This window comes from Diabrotica undecimpunctata, chromosome 2 (assembly GCF_040954645.1).
Source record: "Diabrotica undecimpunctata isolate CICGRU chromosome 2, icDiaUnde3, whole genome shotgun sequence".
Classification (NCBI taxonomy): Eukaryota; Metazoa; Arthropoda; class Insecta; order Coleoptera; family Chrysomelidae; genus Diabrotica; species Diabrotica undecimpunctata.
Genome location: NC_092804.1, coordinates 175,147,204 through 175,173,130, shown reverse-complemented (window position 1 = coordinate 175,173,130; position 25,927 = coordinate 175,147,204). Strand labels below are relative to the sequence as shown.

At 32.0% G+C, this 25,927-nt stretch overlaps 1 protein-coding gene across 1 annotated transcript; it reads right to left on the bottom strand.

Annotated features, from left to right (window-relative positions):
• Positions 1-12,168: 12,168 nt before the first annotated feature.
• On the bottom strand, positions 12,169-25,600 carry LOC140435265 (uncharacterized). The gene is made up of 4 exons (XM_072524082.1): positions 25,264-25,600; positions 22,548-22,763; positions 20,505-20,716; positions 12,169-20,322 (listed from the first exon to the last, which is right to left on the bottom strand). Exons 1-4 carry the CDS (start codon positions 25,420-25,422, stop codon positions 20,226-20,228), a joined length of 684 nt encoding a protein of 227 aa, XP_072380183.1. The 5' UTR covers positions 25,423-25,600; the 3' UTR covers positions 12,169-20,225.
• Between the last annotated feature and the right edge of the window lie 327 nt (positions 25,601-25,927).

Sequence of the window (25,927 nt, the reverse complement as noted above, 5' to 3'; positions counted from 1 at the left end):
ACAAGATTTTTTCAGCTTTTTTTATTTCTTGAAGTGCAAGTAAAAATAATCATCATCATTACTGGCTCGACAACCCTTTTTGGGTCTTGGCCTGTTCCAGGATTCTTCTCCATTCTAATATGTTTCGTGCGTTTTTTCTCCAGTTTTTTATTTTTAAGGTTGTTATATCATTTTCTATTTGTTCTAAGTATCTCAGTTTCGGTCTTCCTCTTGTTCTTTTTCCTACTGGCATCTGTTTGAATATTTTGTTTGGTATTTCGCCTTCTTCCATTCTTACTACATGTCCTATCCAACGCAGCCGTCCTATTTTAATGAATGTTATAATATCCGGATACTGGTATATTGTGTATAGTTCAGAGTTGTATCTTCTTCGCCATATTCCGTTTTCTTTTGTGCCCTTATATATGTGTCGCAAGATTTTTCTTTCGAAGATGGCTAACAACTTTTCTTCTCTTTTAGTGAGTGTCCAGGTTTCTGAGCCATATGTGAGTACCAGTCTTATTAGGGTTTTATATATTTGGCATTTTGTTTTTCTTGCGACTTTATCTGATCTTAGTTGCCTAATTAAGCCATGGTAACATTTATTTGCAATAAATATTCGCCTCTTCACTTCCTCCGAAACGTTATTATCAGATGTGACTAGGGATCCCAAGTATATAAAGTTTTTTACCCCCTCTATGTTGTATTCTCCTATTGTTATATTTTGCGGCTGCCTTATTTCTGCGTTTTTGCTTACCTGCATATATTTTGTTTTGGTCTGATTGATTTTAAATTTTGTGCAGCTCGTTCTATTTGGTTGTATGCCTCTATCATTTCTCTTCTTGATCTTGCGATTATGTCAACATCATCTGCAAATGCTTTTGCACGCTTTTATTAATGATTGTTCCTCGTGTATCGACTGTTGTGTTCCTCAGTATTTTCTAGAGTACATTTTCACATCTCTTGTTTCCGTTAATTCATTTTGTATCCGGATTCTACTTTCTACTTTTAGAGATTATTTTATCAGTTCTATTAGTTGTGTTGGTATATTAAATTCTTTCATTGCTTTTATTAAGAATTCTCGGTTTATATTGTCATATGCGCTTTCAAAGTCTATGAAGAGATGATGTGTGTCGATGTTATATTCACTTATTTTTTCGAGGATCTGTCGCAGTACAAATATCTGGTCTATTGTTGACTTCTGTCTACAAAAGCCACTTTGGTATTTGCCAACTATTTTTTCAGTGTGTGGTCTAAGTCTTTCATAAATGACGTTGGACATTATTTTGTATGCTGCATTCAGCAGCGTGATTCCAGCGGTAGTTTCCACATTCTAGTAAAAATAATACAAGTAAAAATAATACAAGCGGTATAAAAGTGATTTTATATTTTTTTATAATCTTTAACAGACAACAAAATTATTTTACTCCTGCTGTAGTTTTCTGTTGGTCATCTTCAGTTGTTATAATCGTTAAAATCCCACCACAACGCAGTATCTACCAAGCGATGTAAAAAACACCTGGGACAAAAAGACAAATTCCTTACTCATAGCAGCGATTTCATAAAAAGTGCTCATTATAACCAACATTAAGATATAAAATCCAAATAACTCGAAAAAATAAAAGGCTATTCCTTTGAGGTACCTTCAAGAACCAGAATAATCTGAAAATAATGATTGATGGTAGTAGTTAAGAGACATTTTCATCCATATAAAATATAATTTAGTCTTTTTTATGGTCGAGTAAATAAGCACTTGAGCATCGGGGTATAATTTTGTCGACCGTTTTTTCATAGTTATAAAAGTAGAATGATATTAAAACACTTTTGAAATAACATGTTTTGGAATAGAATTACTATGGGTTTTTGGTAGCCCTTGTTTGCGGCGTAACAAAGTATAGGTTTTGTGGGATAGATTGCAATTTTCTACCATGTGAATGGAATGCCTTTCTGCCTTCGTAGGCCTGTCAATTAGTCACTCCGCTTTTTTACAACTGCGGGAATTATTTTTGTGATTGATGTGAAAAGTAGCACTTTGTACAGATTATACTACTATTTGTGGAAAAGGTTTTGAGAGCTAACACACGATAAATATAGCGGTCTGATAATAAGTGGAAATCAAAAAATATTAAAAAACAATAATGAATTTCATTTATAATGAATATAAATAGGGTAGGACAGGGTGAATTACTAAAGCAAAAGGAACACCTCCTATATTTCTAGAAGATATAAGATATTATTCAAAAAATAATATTAAATTATTTATGGCGGAAAGCCTCAACGCAAAATAGGAAAAGAGCAACAATGTCTACCAAACATACTAAATCACAATCACCATGAAAAATTTAATGATACTGGCATTAGGTTAAAAAACCTAGTACCTTCCCCATGCTTGCAGCAAAAAAAAAACGTCCATAAGGGAACATCATCATCATCATCATCTGTGACCACTTACAGCCCATGAAGGGCCATGGTCGCCCGTTAGGGTTTCTAGGCCCTAAAGTTTTACATGGTATGAAGGCCAGCCACAAGCATTAATATTTAAAAACGTTACTGCCTAGTTTATCTTCTTTGGGGAGATCATTTTAATGTCATGTACATTTTGCTTCTTTGTTCACCATGTTTTTCTTTCCTTTGCTTGTTTTTCCTATTCTCGTATTCCTAGTTCTTTTAAATCCTGATTAATAGCATCAATCCATCTCTTTCTGGAGCTTTCAACGACATCAGGATCATATCAAATTTATACTATAAACAGCGAGCAAAAGTACGTGTTAACGAACAGCTGTCACAAGAAATTGAAATTAGACGTGGAGTGAGACAAAGATGCGTATTGTCGCCAATTCTTTTTAATGCCTACTCCAAAGAGATCCTGAAAAACGCTCTTGAAGGTGAAACAGCTGGAATAAAGGTAAATGGAGTTCCCATTAACAACATTAGATATGCGGACGACACTGTGATCTTAGTCGAAAATATTGAAGATCTTCAGAGACTGGTGACCAGAATAGCGGAGTATTGAAAATATTGGAATATTGAAACGAGAATCTTCTAATAAACGGAACCAACGTCGAACAAGTGGACAAATATGCATATCTGGGAAGAATGATTAACTCCACACAAATGATTACATTCAGGAGATCAAAATCAGAATAGAAAAGGCTAGAGCAAATTTCAACAAAATGAGAAGAGTGCTATGTACAAGGGATTTAAAATTGGAACTAAGAGTTAGGTTGGCGAGGTGCTATATTTTTTTGACTTTGTTTTATGGAATGGAATTTTGGACCTTGAATGCGACATCAATGAAAAAACTGGAATAGAAATTTTAAATACAATTAAAACAAGAAAATTGAAATATCTCGGACATATTACACGTGGAGAGAAATAAACCTTGCTCCAACTGATTATGCAGGGAAAGATCCAAAGAAAGAGAAACATAGGGAGGCGTAGAATATCATGGCTGTGCAACCTAAGAGAGTGCTACGGATGTACATCAAATGAACTTTTCAGAGCAGCCGTCTCAAAAGTCCGAATAGCTATGATGATTGCCAACCTCCGCCGCGGAGATGGCACTTGAAACAGAAGAATCTCTTTCTGGACCTACCTCTCGGTCTCTTAAGTCGTTTACTTTGTATTTCTTTTGTGGTAGTCGGTTTATTGAATATTCTATTTATTTCGTGGTTTATTCTTATACGCCATTTCCCATTCTCCTGTATAGATCCATATATTTTACTTAAAATGTTTCTTTCTATCTAAGAAGTTGTTCCTCTTGTTCACTAGTCAAAGTCCATGTTTTTGATGCATACGTTACTACGGGTCTTATAACTGTTGTTTATAGTTTTATTTTTGACTTAATAGTAGATAATCATTTTGACTTTATAATATTCTGTAGGCTGTAGAAGCATTTGTGTTCAAGTGAAATTCTCACTGTTATCTCATCACCGTTTTTATTTGCTTCAAATTCAAATTCAAATTCAGTTATTAATGTAATGTTTTCAGCCTCGGTGTCCCTAGAGCAAAAACAGCCCTGTTGGTCTTTGCTTAATTAAGCAGAAGCCTGTTAACACGGAACTACTCTTAAGTATCCGACAGTGCAGACCTAGAACCTCTAAGGGAGCCTTCAAATGTGTCAGTTTAGAAAGAGACCGTGGTCTCATCAGCAAAGAGTGTGTATGTAGCGTTTGATTCAATGCTTTATAAGGTCATTAATATATATATTAGAAATAGTATGGGTCCAAGGAAGGAGCCCTGAGGAACACAAATATTAACAACACTCTCCTCTGACAACGCCTCAGACCCTCACAGATTGTACCATGATATCGAGATATGATTGGATCAACTTGGCACTCTGTGGATAAAAGTTGCACTGTTGTTTTTTCAGGAGTATCCCATCGTCCATACAATCAAACGCCTTACTCAAGTCACAAAACACAACAGTGTTAAATTGCATTCTATGAAAAGATTCCAAGATGTGGGACACTAGGTCAAGAATGCCAAAAGTTGTGCTCTTTTTCTTCCTGAAACCGAACTGTGATCCTGAAAAATAATTGTTACTTTCGAAAAAATATACCGCTAAATAAAACAAGCAATGAAAACCGAAAAATCGTGAATATTGAGTCTTTTCCAACTATGGGCCCACATTATATTCGCCAAAGTTCGAAGCGTAGATATTTGGACAAAAATTGGAGTATAAAAAAACTGTATTAACTTTATATAAATGACTCTGAGCAGAAAAAATTGGAAGGTGCTAGGGAAGTTTCATACTGAAGAATATTTTCTGACGCTTTTTGGTCCCAAAAAAATCAATGTTTAGATTGTAGTAAATAAAATAGGGCTAACCCAACTGACAAATCGGATTTAGAAAACAGTTACAGAACATCAGAAAAGAAATATCCAATCTCGAAAAACAAAAATGATAAGAAAAAATCTAATGAATAACGGAATTTTGTTTCAATTATTTCGATCTACGGAAAGTACTACAGATTCCAAGTGGATTGACTGGACAACTATGTTATGGGTCTACGATTTTCGTATATATGATGCCGCATTACTAAATGCAGCTTACTGTTTTGCCTGATCAAAAGTTAACGGTAGACGAAGAAGTTCTGAAATAGGAATAATTTTCTCCACTACTTATAAAAATGTGTTCCAGAATATGTAAGTGAAATAAGTTTATTTTCTGATACCTATTTATAGTATTTTATAAAGGAGATAAGAGGGAATGCCAGAATTATAGGCCAATTACATTGCTAAATGTAATATACAAAATTCTTTCTGGTATAATCTACAATAGATTATTAGAATACTCCGAAAATATAATTGGGGATTATCAAAATGGATTCAGACCAAATAGAGCCACTACAGATAACATATTCATACTAAGAACGATACAAGAAAAAGCTTATGAATACGACATAGACCTATATAATATGTATATAGACTTTAAACAAGCTTTTGATAGTGTGAAAAGAGACAGAATGCTGGAAGACCTTTGTAATCCAGGTATACCTAAGAAATACATCAGCCTCATAAAAATGACGTTGCAGGGTTCAAAAGCCGCAGTAAGAGTAGATGGAGAACTGACTCCCCTGTTTAACATCAACATGGGAGTAAGACAGGGAGATGCCCTATCAACCATGCTATTCAACCTAGTTCTTGAGGCAGTCATCAGAAAAACCAATATAACCGGCCATATAAACACCAAATCAGTACAAATTACTGCATATGCAGACGATGTAGCCATCATTAGTAAGAATAAGCCACGACTAATAAAAGTGTTCAAACAAATTGATCCTGAAGCAAGAAAAAGAGGTCTCAAAATAAACGAAGCAAAAACGAAGTATATGACAGTCAAAAGAATAATTGACAATGAAAATAATATCACAATAGACAACTATACTATCGAACGAGTGGATGCCTTTACATATCTCGGCACAGAAATCAATCAGAAGAACTCCGTAAGTAGCGAAATTAATGCACGTATTTCCAGCGGGAATCGTACATACTATGCTAATAAAAGATTGATGACATCGAAATTATTAGACAAAAGAACCAAAATGACTATCTATAGAACACTGATTAGACCCGTAGTAACCTATGGATGTGAAACTTGGGTAATGACGAAAAAAGATGAAGCCCAACTCAGGACATTCGAGAGAAAAATATTGAGGAAAGTATATGGCCCGGTACAAGAGGAAGATGGCACATGGAGAATCAGGAGAAACGACGAGGTTAATGAGTTAAATGAAGGTTATGACATTGTAAGATTTGTGAAAAGTCAAAGACTGTCATGGCTGGGACATGTGCAGAGACAAAACAATGCAAAAACAACAAAGAAAATGTTACAATGGAAGCCCACAGGAAGGCGAAAAAAAGGAAGGCCCAGAACGAGGCTGTTCAAATATTAGATCATTTAAATATTATTGAATACAAATTTTTAGAGTGGAGACATTCCTACATGGAAGTTGACTCTATGCATAGTATCATCGAAACTGCTAAATACCACAGGTCTATCTATGGCGTGCCAGATTACTTGTCTGTTTTTCAAAATGAAAGGATAGTTAAAAATATCATAATCATTAAAAATATCAAGGTTCATGATACAAAAGTATGTATAGAACCATACCAATGTAAAAAATTTAAATACTAGATTTAAAAAATTTGTCACACACTTTAATTAAAAACCGGACAAGACCAAAACGGCGAGAAAATAATGTGATTAAAGATAAAAATATTTCGATTCGTAAAAGAAGAAACAAACAGAATCTATTTAAATAATAACATGTCAACAAGTTTCAATTTTGTCTTTCCTTATTGATACTCCATGGCAGTCATCATCATTGGCTCCACAACCAATGGTCGGTCTTGACCTGCTCAAGGATAAGTCTCCATTGAGGTGAGCCCTGTCTCACCTCTTATATTTAGCCTTTCCTTGAAGTTTTCTGCCCATCTTTCTAGTATCTGGTCCTGATTACCAATGATCTCCTGTTCTATTTCTAACGATCGATAATCTAGGTTTGAATTCTTTCCTCTTTTGGTTAATCCTCTTGTAAAACTTTCGCGTTTCTGCTTGTGCCTTATAGTTCTCTAGTTCTTTTAGTTGGCTCTCTATATGCTCTTTCTTCTTTTTTTTTAAATATCTGTTTTTCTTCTCGTCTCAACTGCCTATCCTCTTCCTCTGTTTGTCTCGTTCTTCGTCCTTGGAGTCTTCTATATGTCTAATTTTTTCTTTGCGTTGCTTGTACGCATTCCTTATCGTACCAGTCTGTCCTTAATTATTTACGTTTTTGCTTTCCGATAACTTCAGTTGCCACTTCTTCCAATATGGCTCTACACTGCCTCCAATAGTTGTTAATATCTTCAACTATAGCATCTTGCAGCCTTCCAGCTTGCTTTCGAGGCTTTCCTCGAATCTCTTAGCTATCTCAGGGTTCTTCAACGCTTCTACTTTAAACCTTTCCTCTATGGTTCCAGGTAATGGTCCGTGTCTATGTTCGTCCCGCGTCTTGCACGTACGTCTATCACGTCGCTGAAGTGTCTTGCGTCAACCACCAATGGTCGATTTGGTATACTGTATTCCCATCTGGACTTCTCCATGTTCCCTTATGTATATATTTGTGCCTGAAGCATGTGCAGGCAATCAACATTGCTCATTGAGGAGGCTAAGTGTATTAGTCGAGTTCCGTTGTTGTTTGACTCTTCATGTAAACTGTGAATTCCAATGGTTGGATGTATTCCTTCTCCTTACCTATCTTTGTATTAAAATCTCCTATTAAGACCTTTACGTCATTTCTAGTACAATCTTCTTCTTAAAGTGCCTATCCGTTCCGGACGTTGGCGATCATCACGGCTATCTTCACTTTGCTTATTGCAGCGCGGAACAGTTCAGTGGTAGTCGTGTTATACCACTTTCGCAAATTTTAAAGCCAGGAAATGCGTCTTCTTCCCGGTCCTCTCTTACCATTTACTTTCCCTTGGAGAATCAGCTGGAGAAGGCCGTAACGTTCTTGATTTCTCATTACATGACCTAGATATTCCAACTTTTTAGTTTTGACGGTCATGAGAATTTCACATTCTTTCCCCATTCTACGCAGGACCTCCACATTATTAACTCTGTCAACCCAGGATATACGTAAGATGCGCCTATAACACCACATTTCGAAAGCTTCGAGCCGATTCAGAGATGCAACAGTCAGTGTCCATGCTTCCATTCCGTAGAGTAGAACTGTGAATATGTAGCAGTTCAATAGACGGCATTTTGTTTTTAATGATATGTCTCGACTGTTGAAAATAGTTCTCATTCTAACGAATGCTGCTTTTGCTTTTATTATTCGCTGTTTAATTTCTGTTGAGTGGTCCCATTGGCTATTTAAATTGGTGCGTAGATATGTATATTGCTCGACTCTTTCGATATTCTGTTGGTTGATTGTAAGTTGAGCGTTTAGTATTGGTTTTTTACTAATTGTCATAAATTTGGTTTTCTTTTCTTTCTAGTACAATGTTGTATGATATTTTCCAATTGTTCTAAAATTGTTTTTTTTTCTTCATCCGGCTTCTCCTCAGTTGGTGCATGGGCATTTATTGAATATTTAAAGAATTTACCTCTGATTCTTAGTGTGCATAATCTTTCGTTGAGAGGTTGGAAGTCTAGTATAAGGTGCTTTACTCTTTTATTGACTATGAATCCCGTTCCTAATTTATGTTCCGTTGGATGGCAGCTTATATCGTATAATTCTTTTTCTCTAATATTTTATTTCCCAGCCATGTCATTTAATGAAGTGCAATTATATCGCTCTTATATACTTCTATACTGTTAATGCGAAACTGCAAGGCTCCTGACCTGTATAGAGATCTTACATTCCAATAAATCATTGTCCTTTTTCGCGCGTAGTCGTCGTCTAGATTTCAGTCCGGAAACACCGGACTTTTTTACGGTGTCGGGGTGTCAACCCTATGCCCAACCCCCAACCTGGAAGACCAGTTCACCCGCTCTCGTCAGTTTCCGACTAAACTTTCCACCCGGGTTGGATATCGGATCTCCAGTTGGGTTGCTCGGTTTAACAGAGGGCACCAGCGTGAAAGTGAGAGTTGGATTTAAGTAGAAGAGGCTAAGTGGAGTAAACTGGAAGCAACTCCATGTTTTCGCATTCTACCCCTTTAGCCCCACTCCATGGCAGTCAACAAGGCAAAAGCAAGCCGAGTTATCAACTAACATAAGCATGCTTGAAGAACTTAAGCAACTTGATAAAAATTTGCCAATTAGCGTAGCAAAAAAGAGAAATTTGTTACAGCTATGTGATAAGGGCTGATACCGAAGAAATATCACGGGTGGTATCGTAATTTAAAAACGGGGAATAATGTAACAGACATCATGCCAAAGCCTGCTTTTAGTAATCCACATAGTAATAATATTGTCATGTATCTGAAACACGTTCGAAATAAATTTGTTTTGTCTATAAAACTGCCTATCTTTCATATAAATAATATCTATAACTACAAACAGCCGTTAATAAAATGTTCATGGAAAACCAGTTAAATGTTATAATTATCGACTAATATCTTAAAAACATTGCTATTACCTTAGTAAAAGCTTCATATATCGATCACAAATCTACAAAATATTATATTTAGTTTATTATATTTGTTTTAAATTTGTTATTTGAAGAGTAACAGATTTATTTAGATTTACAGATAAAACCAGATAAGTGATAACATTTTCATCTTAAATTTAGGTTTAATCAGCTAGGTGTCTCAACTTTTTTAAACTAATAATAGAATATCATTTCTGATAATAAACATCTTTCACTAGAATACCGAATATCAAAAACAAGTTGTCTGCTTAATTCAAAATAAAAAAACTAAACTTTAAAAACGTTTTTTCTCGATTTCGGTATTCCGACATTTACCTGGTTTTCGCAGTATACCGACGATTTGTTTCGATTCGATTCAATTCGATTCTATTTAACTTTTTCAATTTTTTATTAAATTTAAAAATGTAATGTGAAGATTACTGTATTCTATAATAATATTATGCCTAAGATGGAATAATATTCATATATTATATTATATCTTATATCTTGTTCCCATTTCTTTCTCTTCTCGGATCTCATTAAGTGAACTGTACTTACTTAATACAGACACATGCACTAGACACTTCTAGTTAACCTTATATCGTAGATGACTAGATGACCAAGGCAAAAAAAAGTGAATCGTATCTCATTCAATGAACCGAAATTGAAACCCATCGCATTTTTCGATCATAAATTTTATAAAGTCAGATTTTGCGTTAATTTTTTGATACCTGGCCTATTTTACATTGTTTAAAGCAACTTTGTTGTTTTGTTAGGATTAAAACAGATACCATGCAAAAATAGTAACTTAATTTGTTTTTGTAGAAGTGTTTTCATACCAGGTAGGTATGCTCCAATTATGGGTTAGGTACATAATTATTCAAAATCTTCAAAATTGAACCAATTAAAAATATGGCATTGGCCTTTTGGTATTTGCTAATAGCTGCTAAATAACATATTTCAAGATGAGTGTTTCTGGAATTTTTAGATGGTAGAAATACTGAAAAATTCTTCTTCTTAAATTTACATACCTTCATTATCATTGACAAAACTATTTTCATTTCTAATATTAGTTAATAATAATAATTTGCCTCATTTTCCAATAGTAATATCCTTTCGATGAATAACCGACGAGAACCTCTTTGGTTTGAAAAATAATATCTTTTCGTTCTTTCTGTTCATGTTCAGTTTATTAGTCGTTTTGGTATTCAGTCTTCATTCGTTGTATTTACATCATTCCATATATTTCTGGCGTTTATATAAGACGACACAAGACACCCCGACACATTCTTCTTGTTACGGGGACACTACTGGATAGGTTTTTACCTATTTTGACTTAGTCTGTTTTCAACACAGATTTTTAATAAAATTGATATCTTGTTGGACCGTTATATAGTGAGTAGATCAATGAGTTTGGTGTGTTTGACTCGGTCAAATGCCTTTTCATAATCTGTGAAATATATACAAATATTTTTAGTCTCATCTCTGCATTTTTGTAACAGCACTGTAAGACTTAAAGGGGACTTTCTGGTCCCCAAACTCACAAAGGGGTTGATAAGCCTAAGCCGTTGTCTCTGTATGGGCTCTAGAGGGCAACTGTATATATTACAACTTTGCTATAGATCAAATAGAATATTGTTATTACTAGATCAAATAGGATATAATAACAAAGCAATAGAATTTTTAAATAATCAAAATATTGAAACAATAAACAAAGATCCAACGAAAAAGTATCAAAAACAAATTAAACTGTTAATTCAGTTAAAAAGAGTTAAAAAATTCAAAATCAATATTAAATTCAATGGAATAGAAATACCTCAACATCATGAACCTACAGCCTCCTAAATTATACTCTTTTATTAAACTACATAAACCTGCTCACCCAATAAGACCTGTAAATCCTCAGAAACGAAATCGTCGATGTTATTATTGTCCAAGAAGTAACGAACGAAAAGGCCGCCATATTTGTTTTTATTGTGAAAAAAATATGTGTGCAGAACACCAATTTAGTATTGGTGGAGATTGTAAATGATTAAAGAATAAACTACTCAATTCCTAACTTGTTTTTTAATTTATTTTTGACATCTTAAAAAGTATTTGTCAAATATAAGTGCTTTTATATTTTGACTTACTCTGTATACTAGTTTTTCTTATTGTTATCTAACAATACATTTTTCGATTAGAAATCAAATCATTTATAGTAAATTTTTTGACAAATAATTTTAAAAAACTTTTAAATGTCTTATTTTGAAAAATATTTTCAGGTCGCCGGTGACCCCACCTTGTGAAAATCGTTCCCCCAATTTCACCTTGTGGTTCTGGGGTTAATTATATTAACATGTAATTATTACAGTATTATTATTTAAGCGTATCCTTCCAAGAACAAAATATGATTGAAATGTCAAATGGTGATAGTTCAGATTTCGTTCCTAGGCGTCGTTACCTTACTGGACAAACGGTGTAACCTGTAATCATAGCCTTTTATATAGATAGATATTTAAGTCTTTATATGTCTGCTCGTTGATGTCGACTTTTTCCTACTACTTGTATGATTTTTCATTGTATATTTTCTCACAAAGTCCTCTTTGTTGGAATAAAAAAACACATTCATTTAAATAATACACAATAATAATTTACAATGCATTTAATGACCAATATACAGTCGGGATGTGAATAACAGCAAAAAAATAATACAAATATATAATTTCAATTTTGATTATATTAGAAATACATTGAACAAAAATTGGCTTATCTCTAAAACTATGTGTAGAAAACTAATGCCCTAGTAACAACAGTAAACATTTTCTTTTAGAAAATGTTATAGGTATACACACTATATTGTATCTTCTTCTAAATACAGCACAGCGCGGATTTCACAAAATTGACTTTTTAAAATCGGTGTAGATCCTGTTTATACTATCAATAAAAGAAAATTATTCTTCCAGATTAAGTGAAGTCTGAAATAACTGATGATATCTTGCATACTTCGCTACAAATTAATTGTTTTAATATACTGGAGTGTCGTTCTAGTTCTTTAGCGGTCGTCAGTTGATAAGAAAAGAATAACAAATGACAGTTGACAAGTAATAACATATATTTAAAATGCATGAACATCACATAAGTCACTAGTTTTCGCGTTTTGAATAAATTGTGTATATAAAATGTAAATAACGGCATGTACGTTATTTATTTTAACTGATATTGAAAAAAAAACATACACAAAGGATGAGATGTCAAGTATAGACATGTCAAGGATAGACAAATATGTCAGTTGTCATCTCAATAATGAGAACAGTGTGCAAGCATGTTAATGTCATTCGGGTACAAAAAGTTTTCACGTTTAAGCGGCCCAATACTGACAATTTATTGTCAATTTGTTGAAATTGTGTAGTAACTACATTGTGTACTTCAATGCTAACTTAATTTGAAATGGAATTGAAAATGTTGACGATCGACGAGACAAATAGCTTTTATTAATAATTTGTATTTACTTCACTGTTATTAATGTGTTTAAAAAATTGGTTCTATAAGGATCTTAGAAGAAAAAAAAAATTTTACTTTCAGAAAATTTCAGATTGAAATGAATATTGGACCATCTGCAAAACAAGTTTTTCAATACCATTTTGATGTGAGAAAGCTTGTGAACCGTAAGATTCATTATTGGTTTACTAAATAGCTAAACAGGGGTAAATAAGAAACGCATTGTCCGAGACAAAATATTCACAAGCCACACCATATCAATGGAGACATTGGGAAAGTTCAAAACTTACAATAAACAAGATTTAAATGGCTGAAACTAGATCTTCTAGATAGGGAAAGATGCTAAAACATTAAATCGCAATTAAAACCTACATTAATGTCCAAGATATCAGTTTTTAAAACGAACGGAAAAGAAGTAAACAGTACAAAACCAAAACACATCATTGATCAACCTCTATATTTTTGGCAGGTAACAGATATACAAATTATTCCCGCCAAAATGTGTATTCAAGTATTAGACTTAAAAAAAATATGCAAAAATAAAAATTAAACAACTGACTTCTATATACATTTCATCTTAGATGATTTTATATGAACGGCTAAGTTACATTTTCCGCCAAAACTTTGTTAAATGTAGGTTATAGTTTTGATATTCGACAATTTCTGGTATATACAGTGAGTGGCCAAATTATTAGAGACACTACATAATTTTTGTATTTTCTACTTTAAATGTTTTTTTTTTTGACCAAAAAAATTGGTGTTCATATCTGTATTATATTTGGCAGTTCTTCTGGTATGTATATTAAAATTTTTGATAAGCGGCAACACTGGTAGACTGCTTATGTATGAAATAATAGTTGCTGTTGTATCTCAGTTGGTCATCGGCTGTTATTGCAATGAGGCTTAAAAATATTTGCAAGTTGTTTAAAACGTTTTTAAAGTGTTTCTGCTAGGTTTTCGTGTCAGATATATTTAACAGGTAAGTAATATTTGTTATTTAGTCATTTTTGCTGCATTTAATGACATGATTTTATTTAAAAACATTGTCAAAATCAAAATTATTTTTTTGAGTATGGGAAAAATTGCAGACTTGTCTCTAGGGAGAATTAGAGAAATAAAAACGATGTTACTGCACTCTGCACTTTCCCAAAGAGTGATAGCAACTACTGCAGGTGTTTCAAAATCTGTAGTAAATAGAATTAAAATAAAAATTGATTCAAAAGAGGCATTTGAACCGGGCCGTGTTGGAAAATGTGGCAGGAAAAGGATCACTACTCCTCGTACTGACCGTAAAATCAGGGACATTTTCTCAAAAATTGTAAAAGGAGTGTGGCACATCGGACTACGATGATAAATACCGAAGGAAATAATGTTTCCAGGAGAACAGTCCGACGAAGACCAGCCGAAGAGAATCTGTTAGGTCGCCGGCCTATGAAAAAACCACGGCTCACCGAAGCCATGAAGAGAAAGAGACTCCAATGGGCCAAGCAGCACCGAAGTATGACCGTTAAAGACTGGAGTCGAGTAAGTACAACTTTTTTAACGAATGGAGTTCGTCAACAGCGAATATTTTCATTGTTTCAGGTATGATTCTCCGATGAATCAACATTCCAGATTTTGGTGGACAAAAGTGCGTTCGTCCGACGACGTCCTGAGGAGCAGTTCCATCCAGACTGCATTGTGGAGAGGGTTAAACATACGGTTAGTGTAATGATGTGATCTGTAATCTCGGCCAAGGGTATGGGACGCTTATACATCGTATGAGACAGGACCAGTATAAGCAAATACTTGAAACTCGGCTACTTCCCCAGCTCCTGATAAAAAAAAATTACATTTTTATGCACGATTCTACACCGTACCACAAAGCTAGAAGTGTAACTGCATTTATGTCCAAAGAAAATATTGCAGTTCTGCCCTGGCCGGGAAACTGACCTGACATGAACCCCATAGAGAGTACACGTTAACCAATCAGCGGCAGATGATTGAAGTTCTTATTAAAGAATGGCATCATAACCCAAAATTAAAACACAATGCAGAAGTTTGTATTCAGAGCATGACAAGACGAGTAGAACTTGTAATTGCAGGAAATAGTGGCAAAAAATTAATGGTTTTACTAACAGAACTCAAGCAGATGCAAGCCTTAAAGCCAACAACTTGCTAAAAAATTTAGTTAAACTAGAAAATTAAGAAATCATCTTCTATCCCTAATAATTTGGCCACCCAGTGTATGTTGACAAATAAGTCAAAAAAAGACTCAAAAATTTCACAATTGTCGTTTGTCATGTTTAACTTTCTGGTTGGAACATGAACATGAAAAACAACAAAGAAGTATAATGGACCGATTGTATTACCAACTTAAAAAAACTCAAAAGAGCAAAACACACAATCAACACCTTTTATTAACAAAACAACTGACAAAAATGAATTTATATCTATATATTTTATTATATATATTCCCACGGTTGTCATATGTCTTGTAGAAAGACCCTAACACATAGATAAGTAGAGTTTGATCAATACAAGAAGCAAGTAAGAACAAAACATGAAAAGATCGTATTACAAACTTAGAAGTTTTCAAAACAACAAGTGGCCATTATTGATTACAACATAACAAAGTGTCTACAATATGAATGGTATATAAAGTAGTGCACAGCAACGATGCTCCTAAAAATAGGCAACTCATAGTCTTGAACAATTGTCATCTGCCATGTTTAACCTGGGAAAATGACAAGATGTCAAGTAAGAACAAGGCATGAACCAATCGTATTACCAAATTAGAAGGACAAAACGTCAACATCAGTTTAATAAAAAAAGGCAACTCTCCAATATTTATTACAATAGAAAAAAGTGCCCTCAACGTAAATCGTCCCTAAACAAAGTATACAGCAACGATGCTCCCGGCAGCAGGCAACTTTATTTACTCCAAAGTTATCATCTGTCATAACTAGCTTGTTTAAAAGACACTGGCATGTAAATAGAACATCGTTAACAAAAAAATTAGTAAACAATTTACATCAAATAAGAATTATAAAAGAGTTAAAGAAGAACATAACATAAATCAATCGTATTACAAGCTTAGTAGGTATAATTCAAAGTTATAATGGAAGGATAATCAAAATCAAGCTAAACAATCCAAGGAAACAGTATTCCTTATAAACATACTAAATTGGAAATATTAAAAGATCACAATAAATAGTCCGTCATAGTTCCAACATAGAATAAGTAGAGAAAGCGTCCAGGATCTGGTCTCGATCTGTTATAGACTTATTTGAAGCCTAAACCTCTATAGCAATCTCGTTATCTCGAACGTTTTACGTCATAATGACTCATGCCAAGAGATATATACAGAAATACTTGGATGTTGTGTGTGTGGCCTATATATTAGTTAGAGTTAGTCTATAATTAAATTTTAAGAAGTAAACCGGAGCGAACGTTTGATTTTAACGATACACAATTCCAATCCCAGTGTGACAGCAAACTTATGATGGTAATGCCGGTTTTCTACTTACTGACGTTAAATTTCCAAGGTCATGCGCCTGTTTTTAGTACTCAGTCTCTGTTACCAACAAAAAAAAATCAAAAATTTGTTCCTGACTTAAATTTGAGCAACATTTACATTGAATATCATTATTTAAAAGTGGCGTCCAACTGTCTACATCTGAGAAAAAAATCATTTCTCATAAACTATACAGCCAATTTCAACTAAATTTGATAAACAGGTTGATGGCAAATAAAATTAATCGAATTTATATCCCAAAGGTCCGAAGCTTATTTCGTGGCCCCAAAACGGTCCAATTAACTATTAAACTTTGTTACCAAGTACATAATCTTTTATGGTGTTTTGTGAAGTGAAGATATCGTAGTGAATTAGCAATAATGTTTAAAAAAAACTTATTTCACCTAATCTTCTCCAGCACTAGTAATTAATAAAAGCGACATGACATAACACTTGAGTAGACTTAACTTAGCCGTTCTTCTACAGAAACTTGGTTTCTTACAATCAACGATTACTAACACTAGTATTATAGTGAAACATAGTTTTTTCCAAAATATTTGTACTGAGCTCTTACCTACAACGATACATAAAATTGGCATAAGACTGCGCACTATTTTGGAATTAACTATCTAAAAATTTGTACATAGTAACATTTACATTATGGTGAAAAGTATTTTCTGAAGTTTTAATAAGGGTTCTAACTACTGGAGATAAAAATACTTACAGGATATCCGTACAACTGAATCCCAACAGTAAACTAAAAGACTTGAAGTATGACAATTGTGTACGCCATAAAAAAACATGACACGTGACATCAGTCTAGTACAATTCAAAGCTTTTAAGTGATTTTGACAGTTTTTCCCGACGATTGACATGTCAGCGACAAATCAAAGACATGTCCGCAATTATTCAACGGTAGAAAAAACATCAAAAGCGTTGGAAAACGTGGAAAAAATGTCATATTGTGGGCATGAATTGTGATGTCAGTGAAAGTGGTCAAGACGTTACTTACTCTTGGTTTGCAGTTGGTAATAAGTTGTGCGAATATATTTAGTAAATTCTGCTCTTCGACCTAATTACAACTGATAGCTTTTTATACAAAACTTAATATTAAGCTGTGATACTAATAGATAAAAAAATCTCAAGAGGAATGTTTGTTTCATACGAAGGTTTTGTTGGTTTTTTGACAAAATATTAATTTCGCGATCCTAACATCTCAAATTGCGAATTTAGTAGAAAAATTAAGTCGTTTTTCAAACTGCTAATACAATTTATAGTAAATAAAACTCTTATAACATTGATCAAGTCATTTTATTGCGAAAATATTTGTATAATCATGGTGCGCATGCGTGATCTTTTGTAAACACAAACAGAATGACATGCCAAAGAGTTAAATACGAAAATAACAAAAAAAGATCTGTCAATACATTAATTATTTAAAAGTCGCTATAGCCGGCTCTATCGGTTAACTATTATTATAAAATTTATTAGTTTCTTAAGGAAATATATAAGATTAGGTTCCCTAGTAGTTTTGGAGTTACTTTGACAGTACTGACAGTGACTTTTACAAGCAACTTTCAATACACATAAAATATTATGAATGAATCTGTTCCTACTAATTATGCAACCAATATTATACTGCAACGGAAAGTAAATAATATATAATTTTAAATAAATTTATTTCTATTAATTATGCAACCTATAATACATTGCAACATTAACCCTTCTCAAAGTATAAAATCGACTGCCATTTAACTCTGTACACTGTAATAATTAATATTCATGAATATATATTATATATGCATGAATAAATATTTCCGTATTAAAAATTATTTGAACAACTATTTATTTAAGCTCTATTTTGACTTTTTAATTGTTACAAATGTTTTACTGAGTTCGCTAGATGAGATACTAGAATCGCTGTTCTCAAAACTTATTCCAGACGGAAAAATTCTGAAATAAACACAAACAAATCATTTTTAATGAAACAAAACATTTCCTATGTGCCTATTGAATGAAATGATTCAAACTAGAATTAATGGCGCAAAAAATAACTAACCCTTTATTTTAAACAGATTGTGGCAATGACAACGACGAATTGCAGCCAACTATAGATCAAAATTTGAATGTCAGTGTCATGTGGAAATCACTCGCGCCATCTTGATATTCAATTAGATATTATCGATAAATTTGTTATTTTTTAGTGAATTTTATTTAAAGTCCCACTTAATTAAATTATTATGGTTTATCAGCGTTTTCTTTGTCAAATAAAACTCATAAATATAATGATCCATCATTTTACAGGTAAGGTTATATATACATAGGCGTCCGTAAGAAATTTACAAGGGGGTATAATATTTAAAATGATTTTTTATATCGTCTGTAATGAATATTTTGCCAAGTTTGAGCTTTATTTTGATATTAAATTGTACTTTGATGTATTTTTATCCGCAGCAGATGTAGTTTATTGCTGCCAAATTCAATAATACGTTGAACCATCATCCACTAAAAACCAAGATGGGCATAATTTTGTAAAATTATTTAAAACCGGATCATATGATAACCGGTTTAAAGATATTTAATAATACATTTTTTAGTTATTCTTTAGGTAATTCTATCCAGAAACCATGCCACTATCTATTTACAATAAATAAGGTTTACTAAACCTATTAATGAGGCAATTGTGTGAATACTATTTTAACTAATCATCGGTATGGCACTGTTATTTGTTAATTCTGGCGTCATTCAATAGCATTTAATTAGTGAGCCTATTCTTAACGTTCGAGAACGTATATACGGGTTAATAATCAATCAGTTTTATCGTAGAATGTGAAATTCTTTTTTATTGTTGAACAATTGTAGAAATGTTATTATATGTTGTTATTTATATTTATCAAAAAGTTTAAAAGAGAGTTTTCTACAATTTTTAACAATAAAAAAAAAACAAATTACCTATTTTTCACTTTACTGTTAATTTTTACATAACATAAATAATCTTAAACAGTTTTTTTAGTGAAACTTGACAGGAACTATGAGAATATTTTTTCTATATATTTAAAACTACGGACTATCCAAAATTGTGACATCATATGTAATAAATCTGGGCATTTGAACTAAAATTTTGTATAACTATAATTTTGAAGAAAGTATTTATCAAAAAAAGGATCACAGTTGTTATTTTTAGCAATTGTAAGAACATACAAACATTTTGAGATTATTTGTTTGTTATTTTTAGTAATTGTAAGAAGTTACAAAAATTTTGAGGTTATGTGTGGTTATGTGCTTCTTAACCAGTATATTTTAAAGCCATGCCTTCGTTTTAGACAATCCTGCGAAAATTAGTTTATTTTAACTGTAAATAAATTGATTCAAATCTAGTAAACATCGAACAACACAACAAATTGGAAAAATTCTTCCGATAAAAGTTTCAATACATTCAACGCCAAAAATGAATGCTCATATGTCCCACAAATGATATCAAACAACTTTGGTAGTCCATTTTAAAACAACTATTGAATTTCTACCAATTAAGTGACTTTGTTCGTTTAAAAAAAACCCTAAAATACACAAGAACTTACAACATAAACCCGTTAAAATCATTCGATAAAAACTTACAAAAGATGTGTTAGGATAACTTTAAAAAAATAAATGCTACTATTCTAAGAATGGGTGGATTGGATATGTTTGTTCCACTAACAAAGAAATTCCAGTTAAATATCCGTCGGTAATATATCCGGTATCAAATACTTGCACAGTTCTTCTTCTGAACCAACAAACGTTACTTTGCTGGTAGTGTTTTCGTCCAGCCTATAAAATAGTCAAAGTTTTAGAACAATAGCAAAGATAGGGGTTGAAAACGTTGGCTAAGGGATAGAAAAGCGGTAGAAACTAAGGGATAGGTCAATAAAATGAAGCATTCCGTGATAATCTTAACTAAAACTTATATAAATATTTCTAATTATCATTTTTTTAGTATTGAACATGCTTACCATCCTTTGATCACTGCCCAGCAACTGGAGAACAAAGATGAAGAATTTATGATCAAGCACACTCCTAATCTTTCAGGATAGTGTCGACTTAGCAACCATATCAAGTTCTTTACTAGTTGATAGTCCATACAACTGACTCCAAAATCTTGAAGATCAAATACTATACACAGATTATCTACTACTTCTTCAAAGCATTTTTTACAAGCATCCTCCTAAGAATAAACAAATTTTAATGTTAATTTTTCTTTTTCAGTCGCTGCTAATCTATTTGTACTACTAGAGTAATGTCATACCAAGTGCGCAAAATTAAGAGTCTGGCCATCATATTTGAGAAAAATAACGATCAAATTGATCAATTAGGTAAAAAGATAGGTAAAAGGCAAAACAGGATGTTCTTGGCGAAGAAATTGAGCTATATTGAAAAAGATTTGAACAAATTAGGTACTTCTACCAAGAAATAAAACGGGAGCGAACCCGTTGCATAATACCACACCATGATATACAGATAAAGAGGGTAATCTATTTAGTGGAACAAGGAATTTTTACTGTAACCCTACCGCCTACTGTAAAATCTTTTTTTTTAATCCCCTTGGCTTTTCTAATCAACAGATTCTAATTTTTCAAAATGGATTTGAAAGCTCTTCTATATGTAAAAATTTTTAAATATCTAGAAGTTTCAGTTTTTGAGGTGCATAATTTTGAAAATTATTCATTTTTTTTATTTACATTGCAAAATTATTTTGCAAAAACTATTGAATCCATTTTAGTGAAATTTTGTGTGATGATTAAATGCATTAAAAGTTTTCTTTCTCGGAATATAAAGGTCTTAAGTTTGATTTTAGTATGGAAAATAAACTCGAAAAAAACTTCGTTTTTAACTGTTTTTTTTTGTGATTTTCAGCATTTTTCAAATAATAATAATTTTTAAGATTTAAAACTAGTATTATTATATGTAAAATTTAATTGCAGAACTTTTGTATACATAAAATTGTTCTAAAACCAATAGTTCTTGAGATAAATGCAAAAAATATCGAATTTTTAATTTTCTTCATACTTATTTTGTTGGGAAATGTTATTTTGTGTTTGATGGGAAATCGCAGTGTGGATTAAAAAATAAATATTTCAGTAGAAAGAAGCTCGCCTATGTCAAAACACACAAAAAAGGAACATTGTACAATGTAAAAACTACAGGGAAAAAGGATTAAAAGATACAATTTATGAAGTTTTATATCGATAAGAAAAAAATAGAGGCCTATGACAAAATGGCGCTTTATCAACTGTACTTTTCAATTTAATATTGGAGAAAATTTTACGCGAAAGTAACATCCACACTACAGACTCAATACATCATCGCAATCATCAATGCACAACCATATGTTCATCATCTTGTCTTAATCACAAGAAGACCCGCTGAATAAAATGAGATTTTTAATAAATCAGAGAGAAAAACCTGAGAGTATCGATTAGAAATAAATTAAGAAGAAAGAAAGTATATGGTGATGAGAGAAAATCTAAATCATTTAAGATAATTGGTTAAGAAACATAATTCAATTAAGCACAATAATTTCAAAACTATTGGACAATTTATAATAGTCGATTACTTAGAAGTAACACTATCCAACAGACATGAAGAGAACCTAGAAATTGAAAAAAGAATGACTATATATGTAGCAATAATGCTGTATTATACATTATAAGAGTAGAAGAACGAAGACTTTCCAAAGAATTAATAAACACTGACTCTGGTACAAAAAGAAAAAAAAAGGAAGTTCCTGAAGAAAATGGATCAAATCAATAAAAGAAGATTTGAAATTGTTGAGATCAATTGTGTCAATTTTTGATCCTAAAATGATATACTGGCTAATGTTAAGAAAACTTGTTGACAACTGACACAATACATTTATTATGTTGGTAAAACATACAACATTGCTATGTTGACACAATGTTTCCTTTATTTACTACATAGATATCAATATATCCATGTATATAAAATATCTATTGAAAAGATTTGAAACAAGGGTACAAACATAGAAATCTACTCACCAAACAATAAACAATAAACTTTGTCAGCTCGTCAATATCTCTATTAGAGGCATTATGGTTCTTAGCTGGTATATATATCACAGGTCTTCCAAACATATCTCTATGTCGCAAGACACGAGCCTTATTAGCATCCAAGTTGCTTTTGACTTCAAGGGAATCTGCTGTTAGGGTCTCTACTCCATATTCTTTTCTCCATTTGTTGGTCTTCAGAATAGCCTACAAATTAAATATAACATTTGATTTATTAACAGATAAATAATGTCCCATATGTGCAAGGGCAATAATAAACTGCAAATCCCCTCGCCCAAATAGCATCCATTTAAAAAAGCATACAATACAACTATCGTTAACTTCTAAATATCTAACATTTTATTAATTGTTTCACTAATAACATAATTAATCATAGTTAGAGATGTTTTGAATCCTGTAGCTACATTTTATCAACTCCACCTTTGGCATCTGTGTAGTCTCACTATCCCATAAAGAAAAATATGACTAGAGACATATACAAAAGCTTCATCAATGATTCAGCCAAATAAATATGGATTATGCATTCAATAAATACAAAGTTTTAACACTGAATAAACCAGGATCACCATCACTGTTCAATGAGCTTGAAAAATAAAAAATAGAACTAGATGCAATAGAATATCTTCAATTTCAAAACAATAAATGAGAGATTATGTATAATAAGACTAAAAGCAACATTTTTTTAGCCTCTCAATTATTAATGCCTATAGCTCAACAGAAAAATATGATATAGCAATAAAATAGGAATTGCAAAAAAAGAAACAAGTGACAAACACTGGCTCCATTAAAACACAAATGAGAACAGAGAGTTATTAATCTTTTTCCCAGCAAAATAACATGTTTCATAATGAATAAAACACTTGTCAAGCAAATTGATCACCTCTTAATAGACAAAATGAACTGTTACAAACATTTAGGATATAAAAAGCCAAACAGGAGCATATTGTGGATCTGATTACTTATTGGTACAGATAAAATATAAATTTAGGATATCGAGGAATAAAGATAAGCATAAACAAACAACAGAACAGATAGACATTGAGAAACTAGAGATAGAAGAACAACTTTTAAGGAATCACACCAGAGAGCTGATAAAATATACAGAAAAAAATTTTTGAGAGATGTTTAAAGAAACACATATCTCAGAATATGCTAGATTCCAGAGATTGTTAAAAAGCTATTTTTGAACTTTTCATGTTAACTGTTAGCCTACTGTTACTTGACATGATAGCCACAAAATATGTTCAAATGGCATGTACTAAGCAGATTCTTTATTGTCCTGTCTAAAACTTATTCTTTTACTAAAAGACTCTTTCTAGTTGGTCTTAATGCAAGTATAATGCCATATATTTCAAAAATGTACAGAAAGGGTTTAAAATGAACTATTACAGCTAGAGCATAGCCAATAGCATGTGTTTAGAATAAATGCCAAAAAAAAATCTGATGTATTATACTTACAAAACATGTTTAAATAATATTTGCTAAGCATATCAATTATTGTCCTTTCTAAAAGTTCCTTTTTTACTATAAAAATCTTCCTAATTGATCTTAATGCAAAAATATATCCCAAATATTTACAAAATTTACTACTACAGCTAGAGCATTGCATATATCATAGCAGATGCCTTATTTTCTGTTTTAAAACTTTATTCTCTTAATACAGAAATCTTTCTAGTATGTTTTAATGCAAGTATATATCACAAAAATGTACAAAAATAGTTCAAATGAACTGTTCTAGTTATAGAGTACACAATGGGATTTGTTTAGACAATATAACCACCACAAATATGATGTATTAAATTCACAAAACAAGTTCAAATAAACTTTATATAGCAGATCCTTTATTTTCCTTTCTAAAACATTTTTTTCCAGAAAAAACTTCCTAGTTGGTCTCAATTCAAAGAAATATCCCAAAAAAATTAGTAAGAGTTTAAAATAAATTGTGAAGACTATGAGAAATGGGATTTGTTTAGAATATAAACACAATGTATTATTGGAGAAGACTGATGTGGGACAGCAAGGATGGAGGTACAGTTTGGAGGAGGCAGGTGCTCGATTTGTGCTGTATAGCACCATTGGAGAGAGAGAGGATATTCCATTCAAAAATATATCTTTATATTATTGCTTTAAAGTATTAAATAGTTGGTGCCTTAACCAGTTTTGATTTGAAGCTACTAATGATCTCTATGTTCCTGTTAGAAGAATTTTTCACACATATTATCTTCAGCACTAATTACTGAACTAAAATAATGTATTAATAATATTCCAGGAAATGTATTCTGAGTAAAACATACTAAGTAATTGTTAAATTATATTAAATTATTTTAAACTATTTTCTTGTTTCTAATATGAATGAAAGTTATAAAAATTTTGGCAACTGGCTTATATTGCCTGGTATGTAGGACACAGTAACTTCTAATTCAAATATCTATATATAAAAATCATTTTACTTGGTAAAATTAGTACTTTCACCTCATCTAGTCATCTCATATTCCTATACATTTCATTTATATTCGATTATTGTATGATCATCTAGGATGACTAGAATTACCAGACGGTTTAATAAATACATATTAACAAAATAAAGTAGAATGTGCAGATAACAATAAAGAGTAGGTATATTAACAAATAAATGAAAAAAAAAATAAATTATGGTAACCTCAATATATGGTTGTTATATTCTCACCTTGAAAGCATCGTCAACAGTTTTAAAAGCTCGCAAATAACGCCTCAACGAGAAGTCATTATGATATTGTGTAGGATCAGCTTCTGCTATTAATTTCATTCGACTTTTCAAATCTTGAAAATCTGCTTCATTTACTGGTTTTAACTGAACTTCAGACATTTTCACTTTATTTAATTATTACTTAAAAATAATCCAACGTTTTTTGTTTTGTAATTCACTGCAACGACACGCTATGAATAATACAGTTTTATTTATCTTATCTAAAGAATTCACTACATATCTATTTAATCCATCTGTTTCTGACATAACATGAAATCAATTATTTAGCATGGTCCCATATAAAATTATCTTGATACGACCAATACGAAGTTGTATGCAGGAGGAGTGTACGAACCACCATAGGCGCACGTTGACTATATTTCTTCGAATAAAACTAGACTTACATGAAAATGTTTTTAAAAATAATGTATGATTGAAGCAGCAACTAAAATACTTATATGCTCCTTATCTGGTAATATAAATATTAATATAAATATAAGTGATATCAGGTAATTCCAACTAAAAACTACCTGAAATATAACGGTAAAGATCCTCAGGCGCAAAAAAAATGCCGATATGGATGTCAAGCTCAAGATATTATCCAGCATGTTATAAAAAGCTGCCA